Source organism: Ambystoma mexicanum, chromosome 1q (assembly GCF_040938575.1).
Source record: "Ambystoma mexicanum isolate Mex_15411 chromosome 1q, UKY_AmexF1_1, whole genome shotgun sequence".
Classification (NCBI taxonomy): Eukaryota; Metazoa; Chordata; class Amphibia; order Caudata; family Ambystomatidae; genus Ambystoma; species Ambystoma mexicanum.
In genome coordinates, this window is record NC_090922.1 from 260,673,629 (window position 1) to 260,698,957 (window position 25,329).

At 43.7% G+C, this 25,329-nt stretch overlaps 1 protein-coding gene across 1 annotated transcript in view; it reads left to right on the forward strand.

Annotated features, from left to right (window-relative positions):
- LOC138527304 (cytosolic phospholipase A2 gamma-like) overlaps nucleotides 1-25,329 on the forward strand; it is a 309,672-nt gene that overhangs the window by 88,820 nt on the left and 195,523 nt on the right. The window contains exon 3 of the mRNA XM_069638374.1: nucleotides 528-696. Coding sequence (XP_069494475.1) covers nucleotides 528-696 — 169 coding nt within the window. The remainder of the gene's footprint in view (nucleotides 1-527; nucleotides 697-25,329) is intronic.

Genomic DNA, 25,329 nt, shown 5'->3' on the forward strand with positions numbered 1-25,329 from the left:
CATGTGAAAGTGGAGAGGTTCAAAGCAAGGGAGAACTTTTTGTCAATAAGGGTTCCTGTATCAAGAACACATCTGTGAGCTGTGACTGAAGTGGGAGAAGGGAAGAGGAAGCCAGAATATGTATAATGGGATAAGCGTAAAGAGAATCAGAGAAGAAAAGCTTCCCTGCTGCATGGGCTGACATATTTCTGAGTGATAATTAATTCATGTATTTACGTAACTAATTTGCTCTTCTGTAAAACTATTTCCCCACATCCTGTGCCAAGCAACTATGTTGCTCTTCTTTACTTGACCATCTTCCACTGCATTTGCCTTTTTGTGGTTGTATCCTTAGAAACTGTCTCCATCTTCTCTGACTAGTGTCCCATGCGTTCATCAATAATTTCTTATCCCACTGTGCTGCTCCTTGTGCCAACAACTCCACCGAATGCTCTTCACTCTTGCTTACATGGACATCCCTGCCACTCATTGACTTTCTGTTTGGTCTACAGACATTACTAACCAACTAATCTCTCATGCTCCTTTAGGGACCACGGAGGGGCGCAGAATATGCCCGTGTGAACAACATCCCGTTCCCCCCTGTGAATATTCCTTCAGATGAAGAAATTAACCCTTCTAAAGGTTGCTACGCATTTGAAGGGCCAATTGGACCAGACATTTTGCACTTTCCAATATTTAATAAGGAGAATAGCGGAGGTGAGTACTTGATTTACTGTGAAAGCTGTTTTATTTGTATAACCAGCTACAATTTGTCCATGGAATGAGAAAGTGATTCATCATTCTACAGAGCTCATGTTCAACCAAGGGTACTCTGTGCTTTTCTGGTATTCCCTTTTTGTTTCTAGGTGTGGTGGCCGGGCCATGTGATGAAGTCTGCATTTAGTTCCAGGACAGGGGTCTGCAAACTTTGGCTCTCCAGATGGTTTGGAGTACAACTCCAATCAGACCCAGCCAGCGTAGTTACTGGTGAAGGATCATGAAATTGTAGTCCAAACCATCTGCAGAACTGCAGGTTGCAGACTCATGTTCTATGCGGAAAAGAAGCAAGAAGAAAGAATCAGGTTTCTCTTTGGACCAGCTGATAGGGTTGCTACTGCATGGATGCAGAAAAGTAACATCTCCCCTACAGTAATGTATTGAAGAGAGAAGGCTCCTCTTTGGTCTAGTGGTACCTAGAGAAACCCAGTGAATCTCTGTCACCAAACAGCTTCTCCTCTGCCAATGGCTAAGATGGATATTAAGATGCCATGATATGATATGATATGGCATTTATAACGCGCCTGTACACAAGCGTTTCAGCTTTTCATGGCAATTCACTTGCTCCATTTCTTCAACATTCAGTGCTGAAAAAGGAGCTACTTGCATTATCTACGACCCAGTCCCAAAGGTTGCAGTTCTGGATCAGTTTGCCTTCACCCCAATTACAATCTTCCTTCTCTGGGTGGGGTGATTGAGATGTTCTTACTGCCCTTTGGGGAGCTTTAGATTTCCTGGTCACTTTTCCAAACGCACTGATCATTGGCCACCCCATAATCCACGGGCCTGGTAAATTCTCCTCCTAGCACTCTTGAGTCCTCTTGCATGAACTCTATTACACCAGAAGAATCTGGCTCCATGTAATGCTTGGTAGGAGGAATCCAAAGTGTCTCCAAGGGCGCTTGCTAATTCTCCTTGCTCTCTAATACCTCTTGCTTTATTCCAATGACGGTGTGCTCATCCGACTCCTGCACAGGCTCAAAAGGAGTTCTCGCCAGAGTTGCTTACTGATGTAGAAGCAAGGTACAAATAATATAAACCACATCACACACCCTCCCAAAAAGAGAAAGCCTGAAAAAGCAGAAGAAAGAGGAGTGCCATTGCATAGCAAACCAAGAAATTAGCATACCATGCCAGCATGATGTCAGGTGTAAAACGTAAATAGTTAAGAATCTGAAACCAACATAAAAAGAAATTGGCTACTAAGCAAATACCACTTGAGAGAGGTATCCAGTTGTCTTTCCTTCTCAGTTATAGACCAGAGTACCAGATGAGACAATAGTTTCCAGTTCAAACTCCAAATCGACTATACTCTCCTTTTTAAAAACTGTGGCAACATGGTACCCAACCCAGTGGGTAGAACAAAATCCTGACGATGTACTATTTCCACTGAAATTGAGACAACTCACATTGGGTCTGCATTCCCCTGATCAGCAAAAGCCAGGGGGGCCTTGTACATCCAACTGAGCTTTGTCAGGCATGCACACTTTAGAAGAATGGTTACAAAGTTGGCTCCTCCTCCAGATTCAGAAAAGAGGTGGACGCAATAGCTGAAAAACTGGGGAAGAATAACATTTTTTGTTTATTGTTCTTGAATTTGAAATATTCCATACTGGCTAGCCACTTGGGGGTGAAACCTTTCACCTGAGAGGAGCCAATACAGTACTGGATGCTGCCTTATGCTTTGGAACTGGCAGCAGAGAGGTTTTCCAGTTACCACAAGATGGTTAATGATGCTAGAATCCAGAAAATCCAAAGTCTGTTAAGGAATAATCTTCCTATATAGATGCAATGAATGGTGTTCCAGAACTTGTGGTCCATTTATTTTTCATGGAAGATCTAAAACGTCCTACAATAGCTCAGCTCCTCCTGTAGAGTTTGAATATCACCTTGTGTTATCTTCCAAATTGTCTTGTGAAATCTAGCATCTCTAAATGAACATTTGAGCATTCAGATGTTATACTACGATTGGACAAAAAAAATAGTTATCTGCCTCCCATTTCTTCAGTAGGTGGACATGATAGATTTGCTATACTTGGGGCTTCTTTTGACAGTCCTGTAAAGCAATTCAATATGTGATCGTGTTCACTAGTTCACAGGATCTGTTCCATTTGCCTAGCAGTTTATTTCCGTGGCCTGAAGGAGAATGAATACTTATCACTCAGGAAACTAACACCAAAGGAAACTAACAACAAAGGGAGATGTACTGAAACATAATGTAAAGTGGACTTCCATAGCACACTTCTGCCATTTTGGCAGCATTGTTGTGCATGGTTCTGCAAGAGAAAAGGGGGGTTAGCGAGGTAGAGGGAGTTGCAGTTGTGAGCCAGTGTTGCCGATGATTGCAGGACAGAAGTATCCGAGTCCTGAGTGCCAGTTAGATTGTGGCAGTAACCCTAGAATATGTGTTCTATTTAGTGGGGAACATCCAAAATCTATCACATGATATTGCTGGTACAGTAAAGGAGCCATGGGTGGGGAGGGAGCAGGGTATTCAATAGAACTAATCATGTAGTGGGTCATGCAATGAGCTCTGAGTGGCTCCATCAAGGTGATGGGGCGGTGCCAGTAGGCCTCAGGCTGCCGTGTGTTTGAGTTTGTGTGTAGTGTGAGGGTGCTACTGATATGAGAAGTTAGGAGGAATCATGTAGATGGTGGACATTTTACACTAGCTGCGGCAGATGATGTCTGCACTAAGGATTTCAATATTGTGCGTGCTACTTTCTAATCTCCCATTGGGAACACCCAAAACTGATTTGCAAGATGCAGTACTACATACATAGGTGTTGCGGTCTGATCAAATGTCTGGCCACACAGGGGCCAAGCACAGAGTCACACACATGAAGTCAAACAGGCCACTACAAGGCCCTGTGTTTGACATCATTGTCAGAGGTTTGAATCCCGGCAGGTCCACTCGGGCTTTGATCCTTCCAAGATCGGTAAAAGTTGGGTAACAATAAACATCTGTTATCTATCAATAGCGCAAAGATGCCCCTCTAGGGGTGAACGTGCAGTCTACATATACCCTGGTTATGTTATGTTAGCAGAGCTTTAGTCCAGATTTTCTGGGACAGGAGAGGAGGTGCAGATCGAATCTAATCAAGAAAGGCAAAAACAACAGAGCAGAGAAGCAGGATATCAAATATTCCCTGTCACATCTTACTTCTGTGGAGTCTGAGTTAGTCGATAATGTCCTTCAATATTGAGGTTACACTGCCTGCGAGGCTAGAAAAGCCTGCAACCCATTTTTGGTCCTAATGCAGGTAGTGGCCTTACTGCTAAAGGAAGCGCAATGGTAGCCCATTCGCTAGGTGTGCCTGTTCTCTGCAATTTGCTCCACGCGTGTGGCAATAACATAGGTTTTACTTGATTTCTTTGAAAGCATCAATCATATGTCCTGCCAGTGTTTTTGCTTTATATGACAACATTGAAGGGTGTCCATGGTGTTGGGTGTTTTGCTTCACTTCCAATGTTCTGTTTGAATTCACCCTCGTATTTGCGCCGTATGAACCTCACTGTGCCATGACTAACAATTCTAACCCCCAACAGCTGTCCTGCTGGTGATGATTCAGAGACAACTTTATGACACACATTTGTATTTGTATTTATTAAGTTTATATAGCGCTTTACTCCAAAACGCTGCACATTGTAACATCAGGATACATATAACAATTAACATAATAACAGTAACAGTAGAAGCAATTTACAATTATGAATCAGAACAACAAAACAGTAAGTAGAGCAATTAGACAGAAGGGAAGAGGGAGAGTAGTGCAGTAGAACTGGGAGGAAGAGGGAGGGATATGTAGGAGGAGGGAAACGGAAGGGGTAAACGGGTGAGAATGGGGTGGAGGGGGAAGTGGAGGAAGATGATCATGGGGAAAGAGGGGCAGGGTGGGGGAGGGGGAGCGAGAAGGGGAGGGGTTTCATGGCGGGGAATGGAGAAGGAGAGATTTAAGGGACGTGGGGAATGAGGAAAAGGTAGGAATAGAGCGGATTGAGAGAGGTAAGGAGTCCCAGTGCAGGGGGGCTAGGAGTTGGAAGGAGCGGAAACGGGAGGAGGCACAAGGGGAAGGAGGAACAGTGAGAAGGAAGTGGTCAGCTGAGCGAAGGGAGCGAGAGGGAGTGTAGAAAGAGAGAAGGGAAGAGAGATAAGGGGGAGCGAGACCGTGGAGAGATTTGAAGACTAAGCAGAGAAAATGAAATTTAAGTTGGGAGTGAAAGGGAAGCCAGCCAAGGGAGGAAAGGGCAGCAGAGATGGAGTCACAGGAGGAGAGGAGACAGAGGGTACGGATGGCAGAATGGTAGATAGATTTGAGGGGGCGAGATGAGAAGTAGGTAGACCAAAGAGTAAGGAGGAGCAGTAGAAGAGGCGAGAGAAGATAAGGGAGGAGATTAAAAGTTTAGTAGCATGGAAAGTAAGAGAGGGGCAGACTTTGCGAATATTAAAGAGGTGGTAGCGACAGGCACGAGTGGAGAGAGAGATATGATGGGAAAAAGTGAGAGAGGAGTCAAAGTGAATGCCTAAGTTGCGTGACGTACTGCACGTGTGTGGGATGAAGATGTGGTTTTGCAACATGGCGGTGTGACAGACTCCTTAGCAAAGGTCTGGAAGGCGCCATGGGGGCAGCTTACTTACATGCAAAAATTAGCCAGTAAAGATTCTCTTAGCACCAGGTGCAGCCATGTGTCGGCTTGGTACAACAGAGGATGTGCTGAATATCCCAGACAAATGCAGAAAAAAGACACAGTGCACATTCTAAAACTCCCAATGCCACAGACCTCCTGCCCTCATGACTACTGTTTGTTGAATTTGAGGCTAACATTGGCCGATGCACACATGTCCGCTTATCTCCACTAGCTGTGCCATCACCACACAAAGTAATAGTACTGTCGGATCACTGGTGTGCTCTAGTACTGTTAATTTAACACTGTATAGTCAAAGAAGTATTGACTCCTCCCCACGCCAATGTCAACAAAGCTATTACCATGCTTGTGTTGGAAGATGCTCGGAATAAATGTCATCCAACCTCATGTTTGGGGATGTTATCCCAACAAAACGAATTCTTGACATCAAAATATTCTCAATTTCTTGCAAGATTTGTGGATTCTTTGTTTTCACATGCCTGTGTTCCTGACGACATCAAGGAGGTCACTGTGGCACCACTGGTGAAGAAACCAGAATCAGCCCAAGGGATTCGTCCAACCTTAGACCCATCACAAACTCAAACTTCCTACTTAATGTAGTATATAAGATGGCGTGTAGTCAGCTTCAAAAACATCTGGAAGATGCCACTCTCTTACATCCTAAGCAGTACAGCTTCTGTTCGCACCATGGGAAGGGAAACACTTTGTTGGCCCTACAGTCCAACATGTTCGACATCATGGATCAAGGGAATGCAGGACTGCTGGTCTTATTAGACCTCTTGGTGGCCTTTGACCTCCTGGATCATGACCATCTCTATCTATGTTGGTTCACTGCTCGCTGGATGTCAATTCACCCAGTTGTCACATGTGTGTTTTCCCATGGCCCCGTTAACCGGCAAGGAGTGGTACCTGATATATCCTTGAATGCTGTGCTGAGCGTTCCTTACTTCATTCCTAGTATGGTGGAACTGGATTCTGATTTATTTCGAAACCACCTATACATACAAAAGAACTCAAGGTCCCAAGACCTACCCATTACAGCATTTAAGGTTGCTGGGAATCACAGATGATAAGTGGCCACACACATACCATTGTACCATGTCCGAAGTTACTCCTCACACGTCCTGAAGAAGGCCGGGCACATTCCGTTGGTGATAATGTGGACCTCCACACAGGCCCAAAACTCTTGAGTCGATGACAGACAACTGCCTTGTTTTTTTTTACCCATTTTTGTGTTGGCAGGGTTCGGTGGTTTAACCACATTGGGTTCGTTCCTTGAACTATATAGGATTGATTTCAGGTTTTCATTCAGTTACATTGTATTTTTCAGTGTATTTTTCAGTGTATGTCTTACATATACAAAAAATGTGCTTGTGTAAATGGTCACACTGCACATATTGTGTATTCTGTATTTTTTTAAATTTGTTTTGTGTTTTGTTTTAGTCATCTAAACAGTTCGCTTTTCTCAAAACGTATTTTTCATTTCATACGCGTATGTGTTTGTTATATGCTTTATCCATACAAGGCATCTATGGTGTATGTGTGTGTGCCGTCTGATGTCCTATTTATCCTTCTGAAGCTGTTTTTTTCAGCCAAATGTACAATTTGTGTTTTCAATTAACGTTGGTGCATTTAGCCGAATGTACAACTTCTGATTTACTTCGGGCTGTATTAAACAATCATTTTCTGTTTACATTGATGTGTATAGATGTATTTGTTGAGGCTCATACAGGACTCTAGTCCAAATTATTTAAATTTACATAATTGATGTTTTGTTTAAACTATGAAACTCTATGAGATATATTGTCAAGCATTAGGTTGTCTTTGGCTAACATTTTGGAGTATCTACTGCGCACACAACATTTGGTGTTCTCCTTTGGCTCCCTTGCATTTTTCACTGCTCAGAGAATGCCATCTGCTGGATCCAGTCGTTTCTGAGCAACAGAAGGTCTGCCGTGTGATGGGGAAATGCTGCATCTACCCCAGCTCCAATAGCTTTTGGTGCCCTCAGTGTGCAGGCTTGTCACCTGCTTTATTCAACATCTATGTTAAACCGCTTTGCAACATACTGGCTGACATGGGTGTGATTTTTACAAACTACGCCGATGATAAGTAGCCATTGTTTGAGCTTAAGGGGACACAAAAAATAGATATGGACAACCTTCAGTCCATTTATGACATCATTAAGCAGTGGATGTCAGACAACTGGATGTGTATAAACAGCAACAAAACCAAGCTAATAATACTTGGCTCCTATCAATCCAGATCAAAACTCTTGGCAAACTATTCTACCTTCACCACTACTAATACTCCACTCTGATACTCCTACTCCTACTCTATCTCTACTACTCACACTCTCCCCTCCCTCACACAAACACTCCACAGACCTCATCCTTATAATAGCCTCCACGCTCTTTTCACTGTTGCCTCCACTGGTCTCTCAGGCGTCCTCCACCGCCGCCTGTCCTCACCCAACTAAGCCACACTTGCACACTTTCACACACCTCCTTAAATACCCCACTCCCCCAGAGACTGCAGCAGCATCCCTGGCACGGGGTGCCATGGAAACACCACGCCAGTGTCCTCTTCGTCCTGGGGTCGACTGCCCCACTCCAGCCACGTGTTGGGCGGACTCCCTCCTCTCCCTTGACAGGGCCACAATGCTGGCCCTGTCACATACCTCCACCCTTGCTTTTCAGTGGTTATCCAGGGTCTCCTGTCCCTGTTTCTCATCTACCTTACTGAGTCTTGGAACCTTGGGCATTGTGTCATTTAGTAAGGCTAGATTCTCTAGATTTCGAAGGGATGTAGCCTTTTGGGCCTCTTGTAGGGTGTCCAACAACTCTTCCATAAGTGTTCTCTCTACTCGGGAAAGTTCACAATTATCAATCTTTTTTCTGGGTGTGATCACAGCCCCAGATTGAGTGGGCGTTATGGGTCCCCTGGATTTTGCTGACCACTCGTACACTATATGCCTGCATATCCCACAAATAAAACATTTTGTGGCCCGGTTGACCTGAGGTCTTTGTGGTCTGCTACTCTGGAGGGTCAACCTTTGGTGGCATAGCTTCTCCATTCAAGCATCAAAACCAGGATATTTTCATCCGATTATGATATCCTCCGGAAGATTGGGATTTACGAAGACCTTGGTTTCCCAAGAAGACTCTCTGAGCTGGATGGGAATCTTAGAGGACATGTAGGACACCCAGTCGCCATGAACACAACATGAGTTCCATCAAAAGGGCTGTTTGCGGTTAAATATTCTGGCCGGACGCTGTTATAAATGCTGCCCGAGTCCAATAAGGCCCAGATGGTCTTCTCCTGCACCTTCACTTGTACACGATATCCTTCTTCCAGAAAGTCACCTTGGGCGTACAATAGCCGGGCCTTCGAGTGCCATTTGAGAATCCTTCCTTTCTTCCATGAACCTTTAGTTTTGCCCTTGAAATTCTAGTTTGCGGATGTATCCTTTGGGCTCGGGTCCTAGTCTGTAAGGGCCAACTCATTCTCCTCTTCCATCTGGTACAACATTTTCTCCTCCTGCACAAAGTCTTCTGGCCATTGTTGCAGCACCACAGCCCGCAGCTGGGCTATCTTTTCTGGAGAGTGGCCTTCTTCTTCATCGAGAAGGGGTCGGGTCTTGTGACCGGGATTCTCGGGTCGGCTTCCCGTTTACCTCTCAAGAATGGTCCTTTCCTGTGGTTTGAGGAGCGTTGGGGTGGTATGACCATTTTAGGCTTCCTTCCGATTCCCTGACCAGGCTTCTTGCTGGATTCATTCCCCAAGAAAGTATTCAGCTTTGGACATACTTGCAGTCTTGCTCTCCGGTGGTTTGGACTTGCCTTAAGTGCGTTCTGATCCTGCTGCTTAGCAGGTACAGGACTGGATTTTCCTTCCCGTTACCTTCTCCTGGAATGGCCAGTGATGTTACAGACGACCTCAGAGAGTCTCTTTGCATTTCTCTCCATGGTAGGGTATTCCTGCTCCCAATCGGAACCTTCTGGCGCTCTGACTTTGGTTGGCTGCCAGTCTTCGACTCCAACTGGAATTCCTCGAGTATGGACACTGGGTCCAAGGGCCTGGACTTAGCTATAGGCCCCTCATCTTCTCCAGACAGGGTGGCCTCAATGTCATTTTGGTAACAGTCCGTCTGCCTTCCTGGGTTCGATGGGGTCCAGATACTGAAGGCTCCCCGGGTTCTTTCTCTGACAGACTTTGTGTTTTCTCCACTTCAGCTGCCCATATGCTTAGTTCGGTCTCCCAGATAGTATCCAAAAAGAAGCGCCCGAGTACTTCTCCTGCTCGAAGGTGTAGAGGTTCTGTGGGCAAATTAACTAACAGGACTCGGATGTTGGCTGGATACTGGGTAGGACTGAGTACCATCAGATTGTCTTACTGGGACCGATAAACAGTAGCAAAATATCCCACACAGTTCCTAGGTAGTGTCAGGGATAGCACTCTGTCAAGAGTGGCACAGGGCCCCAGATAGGGTTTGGGTGGCTGTGCTGATGTAAGGTGACAGATAAGCACACACACAGTAGGAAGCTCAACAAGAAAGAAGAGTAGGCAACTGTAGCAGGAAATACAAAGGTACAAACAAACTGGATTCCCTCTTGGGGTGTATGCAGAAATGGGAAAGAGTGTTCCACGGACCTTAGGAAACTCCAGCCTTCTGCACAGATTGCTATTACAGAGGCCCGCGCTGTATGCTCATAGCTGGGAACAACAGCTGTGGGTGTCTGTTACACTGAAAACGAAACAAGGGAAGGGGCAGAGGTTGCCTGCCGGAAACCAACAGTCATACTCTGTACAAAGGAATCCACATAAGACACAAGAGAAGACAAGAACAGAAATATCCAGGGAAAAGGAAGTCAATGAGCAATCTAGCAGAAGGAAATGAAAGAAAGGCAGTATAACTGAAATGGGTAACCTAAGGGAAGGACAGAGGACTCAAGGAAGAGAAGGACAGGGATCTAGAACAGGGGGTAGCAAACAAGGAAGAGAGCAAGGGAGCAGCAGCCAGGAAACAGGGGGGCTGCAAACAGGGAAGCAGGGCTGCAGTAACGGATGGCACAAGGTGCAGGTAAACTGTTGTGGACTGCAGAGGACTGTAATAGGCTGCAAGGCAGGGAGCCCTGAGGAACAGGGCAGAGAGTGGTAGTAGGCGGCAGACAGAGAGCCCAGAGGAGCAGGGCAGCAAGGAGCGAGCCCAAAGGAGCAGGGCTGCAAGACAGGGAGCCCAGAGGACAAGGGCCGAAGGCAAAGGAGTGTAGTAGGCTGCAAGGCAGGGAGGCCAAAGGACAAGGGCTGTAGGCAGCGGAGTGAAGCAGGCTGCAAGGCCGGGAGCCCAAAGGACAAGGGCTGTAGGCAGCGGAGTGAAGCTGGCTGCAAGACAGGGAGCCCAGAGGACAAGGGCTGTAGGCAGCGGAGTGAAGCAGGCTGCAAGGCAGGGAGCCCAAAGGAGCAGGACAGCAAGGAGTAAGCCCAGAGGAGCTGGGCAACAAGGAGTGAGCCCAGAGGAGCTGGGCAGCGAGGCACTGGAAACAGGATCAGAAAAATGCAGCAACAGGAACAGCATACAAGGCGAGGCTCAAGGCAAAAAGGGGCTGGGAGAACTCTTGATGCAAGAGACTGAGCTCCTGCAGGCAGCTGCTTAAATACAGCCCTGCCCAGAACTGAGGCAGGCTAATTGGCAGCACCTGGAGCAGCACACCTGCAGGTAATCTGCCTCCTCCCTCTCTGGTCCTGAGATGGTGGAAGCAGCACTGATCGCTAGGGCTTCTGGGGATTGTGGTTCCAATACCGATGAATGGGAATAGCCAGGAATGGACAGCTGTAGCAAGGTGCATTATGGTATATGTAGTTAGCTGAGTTAAATAAGAAAGCACCAAAGTCACGCAAACGGGAATTAAGGACCAAAGTGTGAATAGGGGTTGTTCCAAGAGTATTCTGAAGATAAATGAATAACAAATAGTCCATGATGGTTGCCAATGTGTGCGCCCATGGCGCAGGCATGACAGGTAGGTCCACTCAGGGCCTTTTCATTAATGGGGATAGGATGCTCATAGGCAACCCGGACCTCGTAGGAATTCTCTCACTGCGAACTTTGGGTTGGTACATGAGCATGGTTGGTCAATGGTTGAAGAATCAACCCAGCAATTCTGGATCCTGGTGGTAAATGTTATATTAGATCTTCATGGGAACACATCTCCTCCGTCCGGGTAATCCTCTAACGATGGGCGTGGGCAACCTCTGTTTTGGGATATGGTTGATCCCACTTCTGGCACCACCTGCAATGGGGTGGCCCGCCACAAAGAAGCACGCTGACTGCGGTAGTAAGTCCAAGGGTGTTTATTGAAATACAGAGGGTCAGAATGGCTTCCGTTTTCAAAGTTCTTTAGGGCCTACCAGGTCCTCTTGGGAGAGTTAGCACGAGTTGGCGAGAGTTCCCCAGCCTTATCCCCACCTCTGTAGTGTGCAAGTCCTGTGCCATTATGCAGGAAGGCTGATTGTTTGGGCTTAAAATGACCCTTCAAGAGCATTCAACAGCGTCAGGTAGGAACTGAGCTTAAGAAAGAGATGGGGTGTGTAGATCCAAAAGCAGTTTCAAATGTTGATTAATGCAAAAGACAAAAGTCTCTTGCCCCGGTACAGAATAATGTTACAAATGAACATGTTGTTGATGAAGGGGCAAGTTCTAAAGGGACACTCTTGAGACACAAAAGAATTGGTGGTGGGACAGGTGGTGTTACACTGTCAAACAGCATTGCTACAGAGCGTGCCAATTCATCTGGTCTTCAGTCTACAGAAACAACAGACAACTGCACTGCGTGTTCAACAGACTGATGACACAATCAGAGCTGTGGCCATCATCGACCATGACAACACCATGATAGCATGTAACACCTTGTTTGATAAAACACAATCTACATTGTTAACTAATGGGCAAAGTGAAACAGTTATTAGTTGTGAATTAGAAAATCATAAAGGTAATTGTAAAGATCAAATTATAGCAAGTACTTTTGTCAATGACCCGATAAACCCATCCAATAGCACCACAGGGCGATCATTCGGTAGCACATATAGGATTTATTTACCAGTGTGTTTTGCATTTGTATTTTATTTCACTTCTACAGCGCTTACTCTTAACCACTTTACAACATTTATGAGTTGGTACATATAAATCAATGATGGCATGATGTAACAGAAGAACAGCAACAAAAGTGTGTCTAAGGTTGAAGAAGAATACACAACAGACTATAATTAAACAAGCGTTTCACTTTATCAAAAAATTGGCAATTGCCCAAACAATAATTATCAGGGTACTCACAGGAATTTCCTGCAGAAACTTAGAGTGCTTCCCCATTCAAGGCAAACTGTAAGTGAGCCTAAAACTGTTCTTAACTTATTTTTATGACAGTTATCTGACTACATTATTAACTATAGATTATTGGAGTCTGTTCTTTGGGACAGCAATATTTATTCTCTTACACTATTATGGTGACTTTTTTGTAGGTGTCTCCAATCCTCCACGCCAAGGCGTTACTCTAACAGAACTGCCTTGGACCAGTGAGTACACTGATAATTCTCCGGGATTTTGTTAATTCGACCACACATTAGGTATTGGGATCCCCCTAAGACAATGATTTCTTTCATGTGTTCTCTATCTACAGGACCCCCGAAAATCGCCTGTCATTGGACAAGAACAAGATTTTTTGGACATGTAGAATGTACATTTTTCAGTCCTGATGAAAACCAGCCCGACAAGAGGGACATGGTTGAAACTAGTGTAGGGTCGATTTAATTAGGACCCCACATGGGCACGTTACAGAAGGCTAACAATTGATGTTGTCTCTTCTAGTAGACTGTTGTTTTTGACTGCAAGATTCAATTTGTTTCCTTAATGCTATGGAATCATTACTTCATGAATGGATTGAGTTGTTTGAATATCTACTATGAATTCTCGATGAAACAACTTCAGGTTCCTATTGTTTGTTTGTTACATGTTTTTGTAATTTATTTTATGACCTTGTCTACCAGACAAGCGCAGGTTTTAGGGTGTTGATATACTTTGGATAAAACACCAACAGTTTGTGATCTTTGAAACATATGAAATGTGTTGTTTGAGAAATTGCCAATTGTTGGATAAAGTGAAACGTTTGTTTAATTATAGTCTGTTGTGTATTCTTCTTCAACTTTACACACACTGTTGTTGTTTTCATGATTACCATCTCTAGTGTTTAAGGTTGTTAATGGGGCCATCCTACCTTGAGTTTTACATATAATATACCAGAAGAACAGAAATGACAGAGCAAGAGCAAAGAAAAGCAAACAGGAAGACAATGTAATGATAGACCAAATAACAGGATAGTGAAAGTCCAACAAACGTGCATGTTGCAGGACAAATACACCATTATACCCCCACAAAATACACAGTCACAACAAGGGTGTGAGGCAGGGCTGAATGTCAAGTCATCAACATAAGTCACAAAAACAGTGTGAGCCTGACCCCCTCAGTATGAAAACATCAGCCTGTGGGAGGATGAGGATGTAAGTGTGGGGGCTTGTGATAGACCTGCTAATGAGGGTGTGCAGTTTGATTGTATAGATGCAGCACTGGGTGCTCTGAGGGCTGATGAGTTACACCCCATTGTTAATTTGTCCACTCAGAGGTTTGTGAAATGGGTTACAATCTCTTCCAAACCATCCCTCAAACATTTATCGATGACCCAAGTACAAGCACTAAACGCACAAGCACACATAATGATCATGATGTTGAAACTCAAAAGAACTGTGACAGATTCAGATGATGTGTGATACCACCCATTCTGCTATCACTGACATTCCAGATGGTGGTGCCGTCAGTATCACCATTACTAATTACATAAATGCATACATTAACACAAAGGCAATTCTAGCTATGACTTCTGACAATTTGGTGGCTATTTCCGAGATTGCTCAGAACACTTTAAAGGTACATGTCCCCTTAACACAACGACAAGTAAGTGTGTTAAAAAAGGAGAAGGGCGTCATCAAGAAACTGGATAATAAGTGGGTATCAATACAGACTAAAAGAAAAGTGGTCTCTCAGACCAGTGGATTCATAGGCTCTTTCAAAGGCATAGCCCTACCGCTAATCACCAGATTGCTTGAAGGCCAATGATTGCCCATACTCGCAAAATGTATTTGGTGGACAAATGGCAATTAGAAAGCCTAGCACCCACCCCCCCTGGAGAATTGGGATATAGACAGAAGGTTGCAACTATGCGTCTCGACTCTGAAATGAAGGATGTTTTAAAGGGGCCCGATTTAACGGCTCATGGTAAAGTGGCCTTGTACGCAAATATTATGTATAAACACATAAACCACGCTAGGCACGGCAATGCAGAAAAGAACAAACTAACATTATACATGCCACCCGGTGAATCTAATAGTGTGAAGGTTACACCGGCAGTAGACCCGATTGTGGCGAAAGTGGTAGATACACTTAGCCACCACTACAGACCTAATGCAGAACTACTGCTACAGAAAATGGGTCTTGAAAAGGATGTGGCTGTGTGGACCGATAGGGGAGAATTCATCTATTCATGGTTTTAATGCCAGTTTACGTGTCGCACACCCAAAAAGGTACAAACCTTTGCTTTAAAAATATCCCCACCGGTTTGCACGACGTCCGATCTCGATACTCCATGTCCTTCATTATTCTCCAAATGTTGAAGGGGTCTGGGTAACATTCCCCCTCCTCAACACCAACATTCTGCATGATCATAGATTCAGATCCATTGTCTTCAGCCTCCATTTTAGCATGTTTCATATCTGAACATGATAGTACGGGCTCTACACCCATGGGCTGATAGAGAACCACGGCGACAGCACCATTAACCATTTGCAAATTAGCCACATCTTTGCCAGAAATCAACTGAGCATTTCAAATGATATCCCCAACAGACCTCCCCATTACAGTGTGATGAGAGGCGGCTGACTACCCACACAAAGTGTAGGCATGTTCTCACTGAGCTCCCGATCTTCACGGTCCGCCATCAAATCCTGTGAGTGATCCATTGGATTAAGACTGTTGTTGCATCTTCTTCTAAGGCAATATAGTGAATAACTATACTCTGGATTGCTGATGCTGCTAAGGGCCGTTTTCTCTCCATCATAACCACAGCTGTTCATAGTTACAGTTTCCTGGGCACCATGTGTGATAGCCTTGAGAAGTCTGAAGAGCGCATCGGTTTTTGAGGTCTACAATAAAAGCTATAAATCCATATTGTAAGACCATGCCCCTAACAGCGTCATAGCCCTAGCGCCACCCATAGACTCATGGCTATCTAGCTCATTGGCCCAATCAAACTATAGCGCTGCTATCAAATTTGTAATTTTATATCAAATGTATTTGGGTTCTTATCAAATTCATATGGAATTTATATAAAATGTATATAAACATTCTTTTGCGGGTCAACGCATTTACTGGGGTCAATTACATTCCTAAGGGTTCAGATAAATCTATACCAAATTGTTATATACACTGCAGAAGCGTTCTTATCGAATTTATATAAAATGTATATAAACGTATTCGGGTCATTACATTTTTAGGGGTTCAATCAAATTTATAGGGGTTCAGGGCATGATAAAATTGACAGGGTCACCTGTCACTTGAGCCGCTTGATGAAAGGTGTCCCACTATACTACTTACGCTTAAAATCATCCAGCTGATGTTACTTATTCATCAAAGTGGTTCCAGGGTTTTGCAACATGTTATGCTTGAAGCGACCGAGGCAAATTATCTGAACATGGGCAAAAAAGACCACTTCAGCATGAACATGTGGATCAACAGAGCACTGACCACTATGTGAAAACATCTTGTCCAAAGCAGTTGGGAGGAATAGAGATGGTCGTGAGGTGAGTAGGCAGAAAAGGTGAGATCTCTGAGGCAGGCTTACAAGGCCATGGTGGTTGAAAGCAAGGAAACTGTAAGATCAACGGCTTCAGGAGAGCTGATAGATAATATGAAGCAGAACATTGTGAAATGTTTCAACACTTATCTAACTTGGGGGAGGAATCATTACATGCCCCCAATAGCTGCAGAAATGAGTGATGGCACTTCATCGACACATTTTGTGATTTAGTCAGGGAGGAGTACAGAGGTGTAAGGAAATGACTTCTGCTCTGCTGGAGTGCAAGGATGAGTAGTGGCTAAATTGCCTACTCATCTCCACACGTCTACAAACCAACAGTGTTCCCAATCATAAAGTTATTACAGCAGGGTTTGAAATTGAGGAGAGATGGGACTTAGCTCCTGCTTGCAGCCTAGAAGAACCTGATTAGCTTAACAACAACAGCTACTAGAAGCCACATTCCCCCCCCCCGCGCCTACTGAACTCGAAAAAACAGTGATGTAAATTTAACTCTGTGTGTTTGGGACAATATACAACTAAACATTAGTACACATCTATATGACATTTAAAGCATATGGGGTCATAAATAATTAACACAATTATATGCCTGCCTCTGATGTGCAGAACGCTATGTACTAGCTTCTTGCTACTCAGTGGAAGCTCCTGGTCCCTGGTTAATGCAGGATACCCAGGAGGTTCTTTTTGCTCCTGTTTCTCCAATGTTAATTTAGATCACTGTAACAGGCACAGACAAGAAATATACATCCTTGTCCTTTTGTGGTAATGTGGGGAGAGAAGGCAAATACTCTTAGACGGAATGTGAATTTGAACCAGTAGCAAACTAAACAGCAATAGCTGAAACAGGTAAGACATGCAACAATATTGATCAAAAGGATAGGTCTTCATGGTAAAGGGTGCAAAGGGGACTTTGGTAGCTGTCCCAGGAACAGGTTGTCCTCACTGGTATCCCGGCTACTGGTAGACATTATGAAGACCTTAAGGGCTAATCTCTCAACTGGATACTTCACGTTAGATATTTGAAAAGTCTCTGCATGTGTTGATCTAATGGTTTTGGAGTCGCTCACATGTTTAATGAACAAACTAGCTGGTTTGATGACTAGCTTGTATAGTTCGGCATCCCGCTGATGAGAGAAAAAGCATCCGTGTTTCAGTATACTTTCACTTTGAGGTAAACACTGTTGATGAACAGTTTATCCTGGAAGAAAAGGTCTGAATGTAGACGTCCTATTAAATCAAATGTTCGACTGAGCGTGGCATAGCAGGCTCTATTAACTAACCCTGTTTTGGCACCCTCCAGAGCAGTGGCGTTGAACTGTACCAAAGTGTCTCAGTGAAAGCAACCGGCCGAGAGCTGACTTTCCAAGGCATCAAGTTCATAATATAATATGGTCTCTATATACACTGTGTAGGCGTATATATTATCACTATGTGTTATCAATCAAATGCCAGTGTTACGTCCAGCTGGTTGAACAGTGTGGCTATGTGGCATGCGATCCTAGTGACTCGTGCAGCAGCCGTGAGATTGGTGTCGTCGGCATTTGTTATTTTACAAGTTGGGTGCAACAATGTGTAATTCAATTCCATGTACATGTCGCTCAACCCTTATAGAAAGAATTCTATGTGGCTAGCAGCGATAGCGCTGCCAGGGGGTGACACTTCATGAAAAAACTGTTCTCGGTGCTGGTTTGGGTCTTATTGAAGAGATCAAGCTCTGATTTCACACACTCCCTGGAGGAACCATATAACAAGGCCATTGTTGTTTAGAAGATATTGCTGCCCTTGTGTGTTTTAGGGCTAGTGTGCTTCATCTTCAATTGATATCTGTGTCAGGCCCTCAAGCTTCTTTTCTTTACTGATTTCGGAGGGCCTTGTAGATGCGATGTGGACCTCTTCCTGCTAAGACTCCAAGGAGGTCGATAAATCCATCCTGCCCCTCCTTTTTCTGTTTTTAGAGACGAATGGCAACTGCTGTTGTCACACTCCACCAACGTCTTTTACAATAGTAGAAGCAGCGATTTTAGCTCATTCGAAGCAGCGGCATAGGAAGTGCATTGCGCGTCGAAAGATACTTTGAAAGATAGTGCTGAGTCCCGTCTATACATTACGTGGCTCCCACTAAAGTATGGCTGATCGCCGTAGCCAGCCTGGGTCCTGTAATATTCCATATAGACCCTGGGGTCCCCATAGTTCTTCACCACGTCCATTGTAACAGGTGTTTTATTAGTCTTTGAGCCGCAGCCGTCAGAAGTGCAACCACAGCCAGATTTGTCTGTATTTAAATGATACAAACTGCTCTTGATCATCTCTTATCTGAATGTTGATGATGTCGAAATGGCTTTTACACATGTTAATGTAATCGGTTTTGCAGTATTGAATTTAGACATTATCATTGTTGTTACCTATGATCTCCACAGTTCTAAGTAATGGTCCATAGCTATACCCCACTTCCAACATGTGGCACGTTTCCCAGTATATTACACAGTCTCGTCATTGTTGAAAACCTGACAGATGCATCCGGCCTGTGAAGAAAAACTTTCCTCTGGTGCGACTCTAGGTGTAACACTGTGTCATCATACTCTGGTATGCCTTGTTTGTTTTTTGATAAACGCAGAGTCCCCACTGCCTAATGTATCCCACAGATGAATGTATTGAACTTCTGTGATTGCCACAGTCCACTGCCTTTCCAGATGTGTGGTTTTGGCCAACTTCATGGTTAGTTGGATTTTTTGTTCTCTGGGAATGTATCTGTGGAGGTGTTGCTGTGGAGTATGATGTAAAAAGGTGCAGGCTCCATGACTTGCCCGCTATACACCTGTGGCCTCTAGGGAGCTGTCATCCACCCAAGCTTTGAATTTCATAGACCAAACCAGCCATTTCAATAAATATTGTTTCCTAGACCCTCGTCCTTAACTAGTTTTTAATTGTTCTATTCTATAAACTATGTGTTGGTCTTCGCTGACTTCCTGGATCTCCTTCGTACAAATAACACCTGAACAGCTTCCTTTGAGTAATCAGTCTGTATATATAAAGACCACTCCATCTATGATAAAGGACTGTAGTTCTGCTCATACCCTTTGTAAAGATGGCCTTGAGTTTCTAGATCTGTACTGTGAGGAACCTGAGGGCATCCTCACATCTTTTTACACTGGATCCTTCTCTCAGATGACATGGGAAAGGCCATCGCTTTTGGATCCCGACCTTGTGGGAGGCTATGCGAGGGAGGATCAACTGGGTGGAGGGAACTTGGGGAGTAGGAAGAGGACGTCCTTAGGTGAGACATGGTATCCCCCTTTCCCCTTACAGAATCAACCTTCCATTCCCCAGGCCTTTGCAGGCTACTGTCAGCATTATATCGTTAATTCAGACACATGTCAGTCAAATACCAAGACGAGGAAGAATCAACAGAGTTATGCACACTTCCTTTAATTCATATATCCCTAAACCCTACTCTGGTACTGAGACATAGAAGAGTGCTATGTGTTGTACCGATGGAACAGCCTGGCAAGTCCATCTGAGTTTCACTATGGTCAGGCAATTGAACTTAATGATCCACAGCTTTGTTCATTTTACAATTCTAATGAGTATAAAAAGCCTTGCACTCAGCAAGAAGGGGAGACACAGAAACAGGCTGCAGAAGCGAGCTGGAGCGAAGCTGGCTGGAGAAAGAGGAGCAGAAGACACGGAAGCCCAAAGCTGTGTCGAGCAAGAGAAAGTGACATGCCAGAGGCTGGCCACAAGAGGGTCTGGAAACCCTGCAAGCCCGCTTTGCCAGGTGCACGCAGCGGGAGCTGTAGGGTGCCGAAGCACTCCAGTTACTGCCAGAGCCAGGAGAGCAAGCAGTGCTCTCTATTGCCTCTGTGAAGTGAGAGCAGAGTAACAGGAAGCAGGAAAGTAGTGCAAGGTGCAGGGGGAAGCCGAATGGAATTTCTGTGTGGAGCAGGGAAATATCCTACCGGTGTGCTCTGGGAGCCTGAAACACACACTTGAATATCGAGTGAACTGAAAATGGTTAAAAACACTTTTTAATGCTGAAATAAGTGCTTTAGGAAATCGAACGAACTGAAAGGTATTATTATCATGTGTAAAGGCTTAAACAGATACTTTTGAATACTGAATGAATCGAGAAACATTATGAGCACTTTTGAATGCCGCTCAGAACAAAAGCAAGTTATGAGTACCTACGAACTGATTGAAAGTAAGGTGGTGCGAATAGCAGTTACCACAAAATGAATGGTTTGAGACACAAGTGTTGGCAAAGCCAAGAAAATACCAAGAAGGGTATGAGAGAAGAATCCAGGTACTGTGCAAAGTAAAACAGAGTTCAAGGAACTGTAGGGTCAGGGAAAACCTGTATTGGCAAGAGCCAGATGAATACAAAAGGTGTAACAAAGTGCCTAGTAGCCAAGTAAGCCATGGTAAATTGTTGGAAAAGTGTGACACTGATGAAGGAGACAAGCATCACTGATAAAGGAAAGCACTGGACCACTGTTGATGAGAAGCAGCTGAGTAGGGTTATCAGTTGCATGACCTGTAATAGGTGGACTGTGTGGTCTGACAATTACGCCTTGACCAATCCTAAAGTCTATGAAGGTATCCATAAAGAAGCCTGTGTTTTGCTACAGGCGCATATGTGATTTTGAAGTCAAGAAATAGACTTATCTTTGTGAACCATTGAAAAGTACTGGTAACAAGAGCGATGGGAAATGTCCCAAGGAACTATATTGTTTTGTAAAGCTTGAAGATTTGAACTAGTGTTGTCTTGAAAAGCTGGAAGGGGAAGGGAACCCCCAGTATTTTGTGAACTGTCTTGAACCTGGGGAAGGGGAAGCTGATTGCAAGCCAAAAGCTGGAAGAAACTCAGAACTTTATTTCGAACTCTATTTCTTTTGATGCTGACATCCCTACACATTTGGCTACAGCTAGTTGTGAGGGCAAGTGTAGGATTTGGACACAGACTGTTATTTAATTTGGACATTCTGACAGAGATTATCTTTAGTTTTCTTTAGGTAGGGAAATACCACCTTAGCATAGGGCAAGTTAGGCCTTACTCCATCCTGAATTTTAAGTTAAATAAAACTTTTGAGTACACATTTGAATCTGTTGTCTGTGTCTTACACATGATGACTTCACAGTACATGATCACCCTTTTTATTGGGAGTTCTCACCTCCTTTTCAAAAAGTCTTTTAGCATAAAGGTTTTTCCAGCCCTCCAAGGAATTCTGTGGTGTTACAGCTACGGGGGGAGTTTTAATAGATCTATGATGTGCGTTATAAATGCAGGCACATATCTATGGGTGTTTTTAGTGTGAAGAAATGCCAGATGTTTTAAAAAGTTTGTATAAAACGTTCCACAATAGAGGCTTTGACTTCAGATGGTGTTATGAAATGGTACACCCTGTTTTCTTTTAGAAAGATCTGTAGCAGTTTATTTAGAAACTCCTTACCGGCATCTGTCTGGCATTTAGCAGGAACTCGACCGCTGTTAAATATGCATTTAAAAGCCACTGCTATACTGGGTCCCCTCTTGTCTTTCAAAGCCTCAATGTAGGCGTATTTTGACAGGACACTGATGAGGGCTACAATATATCTAATGCCATCATTGCCTCCCTGGAACTGGCTCATATCCATAAGATCAGACTGCCATTGTTGATCAATATGAGATACCATAGTGATTCGTCATTTTGAATGTTTTCGGACCGGCTTGTGTAGTGCGTAGGACTCCTGATCTGAAAGTCCCGTCTTGACAACACTCCGTCACACATATAGTTATTAATTGGGCTGAAAATTCTGCAGTGTGCTCAATTACATCATACACGCTCTGCCGTTCACCGCTTCGATAAGCAAACATCCACAGTATAGTGGTGGCTAATGGAAATTCATACAGCTCCCTATCAAACAGCCAATATCCTTTGATGGCTAAGAAATGATGTTGCATGTCATACACCACCAGCTTCAATGGACTTCCCACAGGCAGCGTTCAATCATTGAAACCTCTTTTGTAGTGATTTTGCCAGTAGATGTCCATTGTAGGGTGGGATTTTTTAAACATATGTTTGTAATACATAGATCATTGTTACATTCACGTTGTATGCCAGCGGTGGTGTTTGCAGATAGCACAACATCCTTGGGGCTATGCTGCCTACATGCTGTTTAGGAAACGCCAGCATTAATTGCTGTACACTTCCACTGAGGGTTTCACATTAATTTGGCAGCTTCTCAACAGGTGTTACTTTTTTATCTCCTGCTAATAAGCATAAGTACTTGTAAATTATATACATTCTCAATCTTCATAGGTCAGTTTATAAGGCACCATGTACCTTTCTCTGTTGTAATTGCTTAAATACTAATTTATCCTCCCACTTGCAAAAGGTTTTCTCATTTATACTTCTAACACACATTGGACATCCCTGTCTAAGCTGCTTCATTTTAAAAAGGGGCTTATACACCACTTGTCTAGCCCACAATGTTTTGGACACACATTATTCTGTGCCTTTCACAACTCTTAACTGGGATGATGGCTGTATTAGATGCATCATTTTAACAAAACATTAAGGACTCAACCTGAAGCATATTTTATGTAATGATTTATCTGTATGGGATATTTGCAAACATTCATGCTGCGAATCGTCAATTTTATGCCTGTTGCACCATTTGTAAAAGTGTTATTTTAAACATGTTTTCACCACCATGGCTGTGAAGCACTGAATGGCTAGGCTATCAGCCCAGGTCACAACTATTGTGACTGCATCATCTTCAGAGACATCATTTCACAAAAATGCCAGGGGTAGCAGAAGTGAAATCACACAACCCTTGACCTCTGATGACATCACAGGAAGTGATGCAATTTGGCCCCACCCTGAAGTGATATTGCAGGAAGCGATGGAACACGACCTTTCACCCCTTGACAAAACAGGAAGTGGCATCACATAGCATTGTTCCTGAGTACACTATGAAAAATATGGTTACAATATCACTATAATGTGATGTACATTTCATACAAGAATGGATTGCCATATATATCATTAAGATCAGTGTGTATAGGCCCATATTACCAAATTACTGTGACTGCAAACAGACATCCATGGCCAAACGATAATGATGTGTTATTATATAGCACTTAAGCTTAAGCGCTTTATATAGAAAAAATATACATACAATATCACCCAACCTGTGTTGGTACTCATTTATCGACCTCAAAAGGATAAAAGGCTGAGTTAAGGTGTTTAAGAGCAGACTAAATCAGTGACTCACCACCTGACGTGTGCCTGAAATAAACCTTTAATGAGTCTAGCAATTATTCTATAGAATTCCAGAAAGACACATTTTTGGGTATTCTTATTCTTTCTTATTTTGGGTCACTACTGAAAGTGTTAGACTTGTGGAACCTATGTTCTGAACAAGGCCTGAACAGGAAAGCCAGCCACTCCAGAAGCAAAGAGCCACATGGCGCTGGCCACAGCCCAGGAGCTTGCATAAAAAAAAGAATAAAAAAAAGACACTTTTTTCTTTTTTTTTAGGGGTAGCAAGGGAGACCACAGGGGTAGCAAGGGAGACCTCAGGGGTCGCAGTTGCGGCCACTGGCGACCCCTTAATGATGTCCCTGATCATCTTTAACATTATCAGTCTCCGTTATAGAGATACAAAGCTTAAAAACTATTCTATTGAGAATACCTGGTTTTCAATTTGATTTAAACAGCAAACACAATAAATATTGACAGTCTTTGCTACAGCCTCACTCTCCTCATTGCCATGCATTTTGTCAGCTATAGGCTGTAGACAAAAACAGAAACACATAGTTTTAATGGCAGGTGATGTGTCACACACCCAAAAAATATACCCACCGGTTGGCATGGCGTCCGATATCGGTGCTTCACGTCCATCAGTATTCTCCAAATGTTGAGGGGGTTGGGGGAACTTAGCCCCCCCTCAACTCCATCATCCTACATGGTCATAGACTCAGATCTTTTGTCTTCAGCCTTAATTTCAGCAGGTTGCACATCTAAACATGATAGTACGGGCTCTGCGCGCATGGGCTGTTAGAGAACTATGCCATCAGCACCGATAGCCATTTGCAAATTAGCAATCGCTTTGCCAGAACACGCATGAGTGTTTTGAATGACATCTCCAACAGACCACCCCATTACAGTGCGCTGAGAAGCGGCTGACTGCCCACACAAAGTGTAGACATGTCCTCACTGAGCTCCCGATCTTCAAGGCCGCCATCAAAACCTGTGAGTCAGCCATTGGATTGAGGTTCTTGCATCTTCTTCTAAGGCAATACTGTAAATAACTATACTTGGTTTAGCTGGTGCTTCCATGTGCGTTTATCTCTCCATCATAACTGTAGCTCTACATAGTTACGGTTTCCCTGTCAACACATTTGATAGCCCAGAGAAGTCTGAAAAGAGCACCTGTTTTTGAGGCCTACAATAACTGCTATATATACATATTGTGAGACCACACCCATAACAGCGCCATATCCTTAGCGCCACCCATAGACTATGGCTATATAGCAGATTGGCCCAATCAAACTATACTGCTGCTATCAAAGTTGTAATTTTATATCAAATTTATTGGGGTTCTTATCGAATTCATATTGAATTTAAATAAAATGTATATAAACAATTTTTGGAGGGTCATCACATATACTGGGGTTCAAATATATCTATAGCAAATTGTTACATACACTACAGTAGGGTTCCTATCAAATTCTTATCTGATTTACAAAACTATATAACATTTTTAAGGGGACCATTACATTTATTAGGGTTCAATTAAATGTATAGATGTTCAGATACATCTTTATCAAATGTTATGTACACTTCAGCGGGGCTCTTATCGAGTTTATATAAAATGTATATAAACTTTTTGGGGGCATTACATTTTTAGGGGTTCAATCAAATGTATTTTTTCAGGGTGTGATAAAAGGGCGGGGCAACCTCTCACTTGAACCGCTTGATGAAAGGTGTCCCACTCTACTACTTATGCTTGAAATTATCCAGTTGAT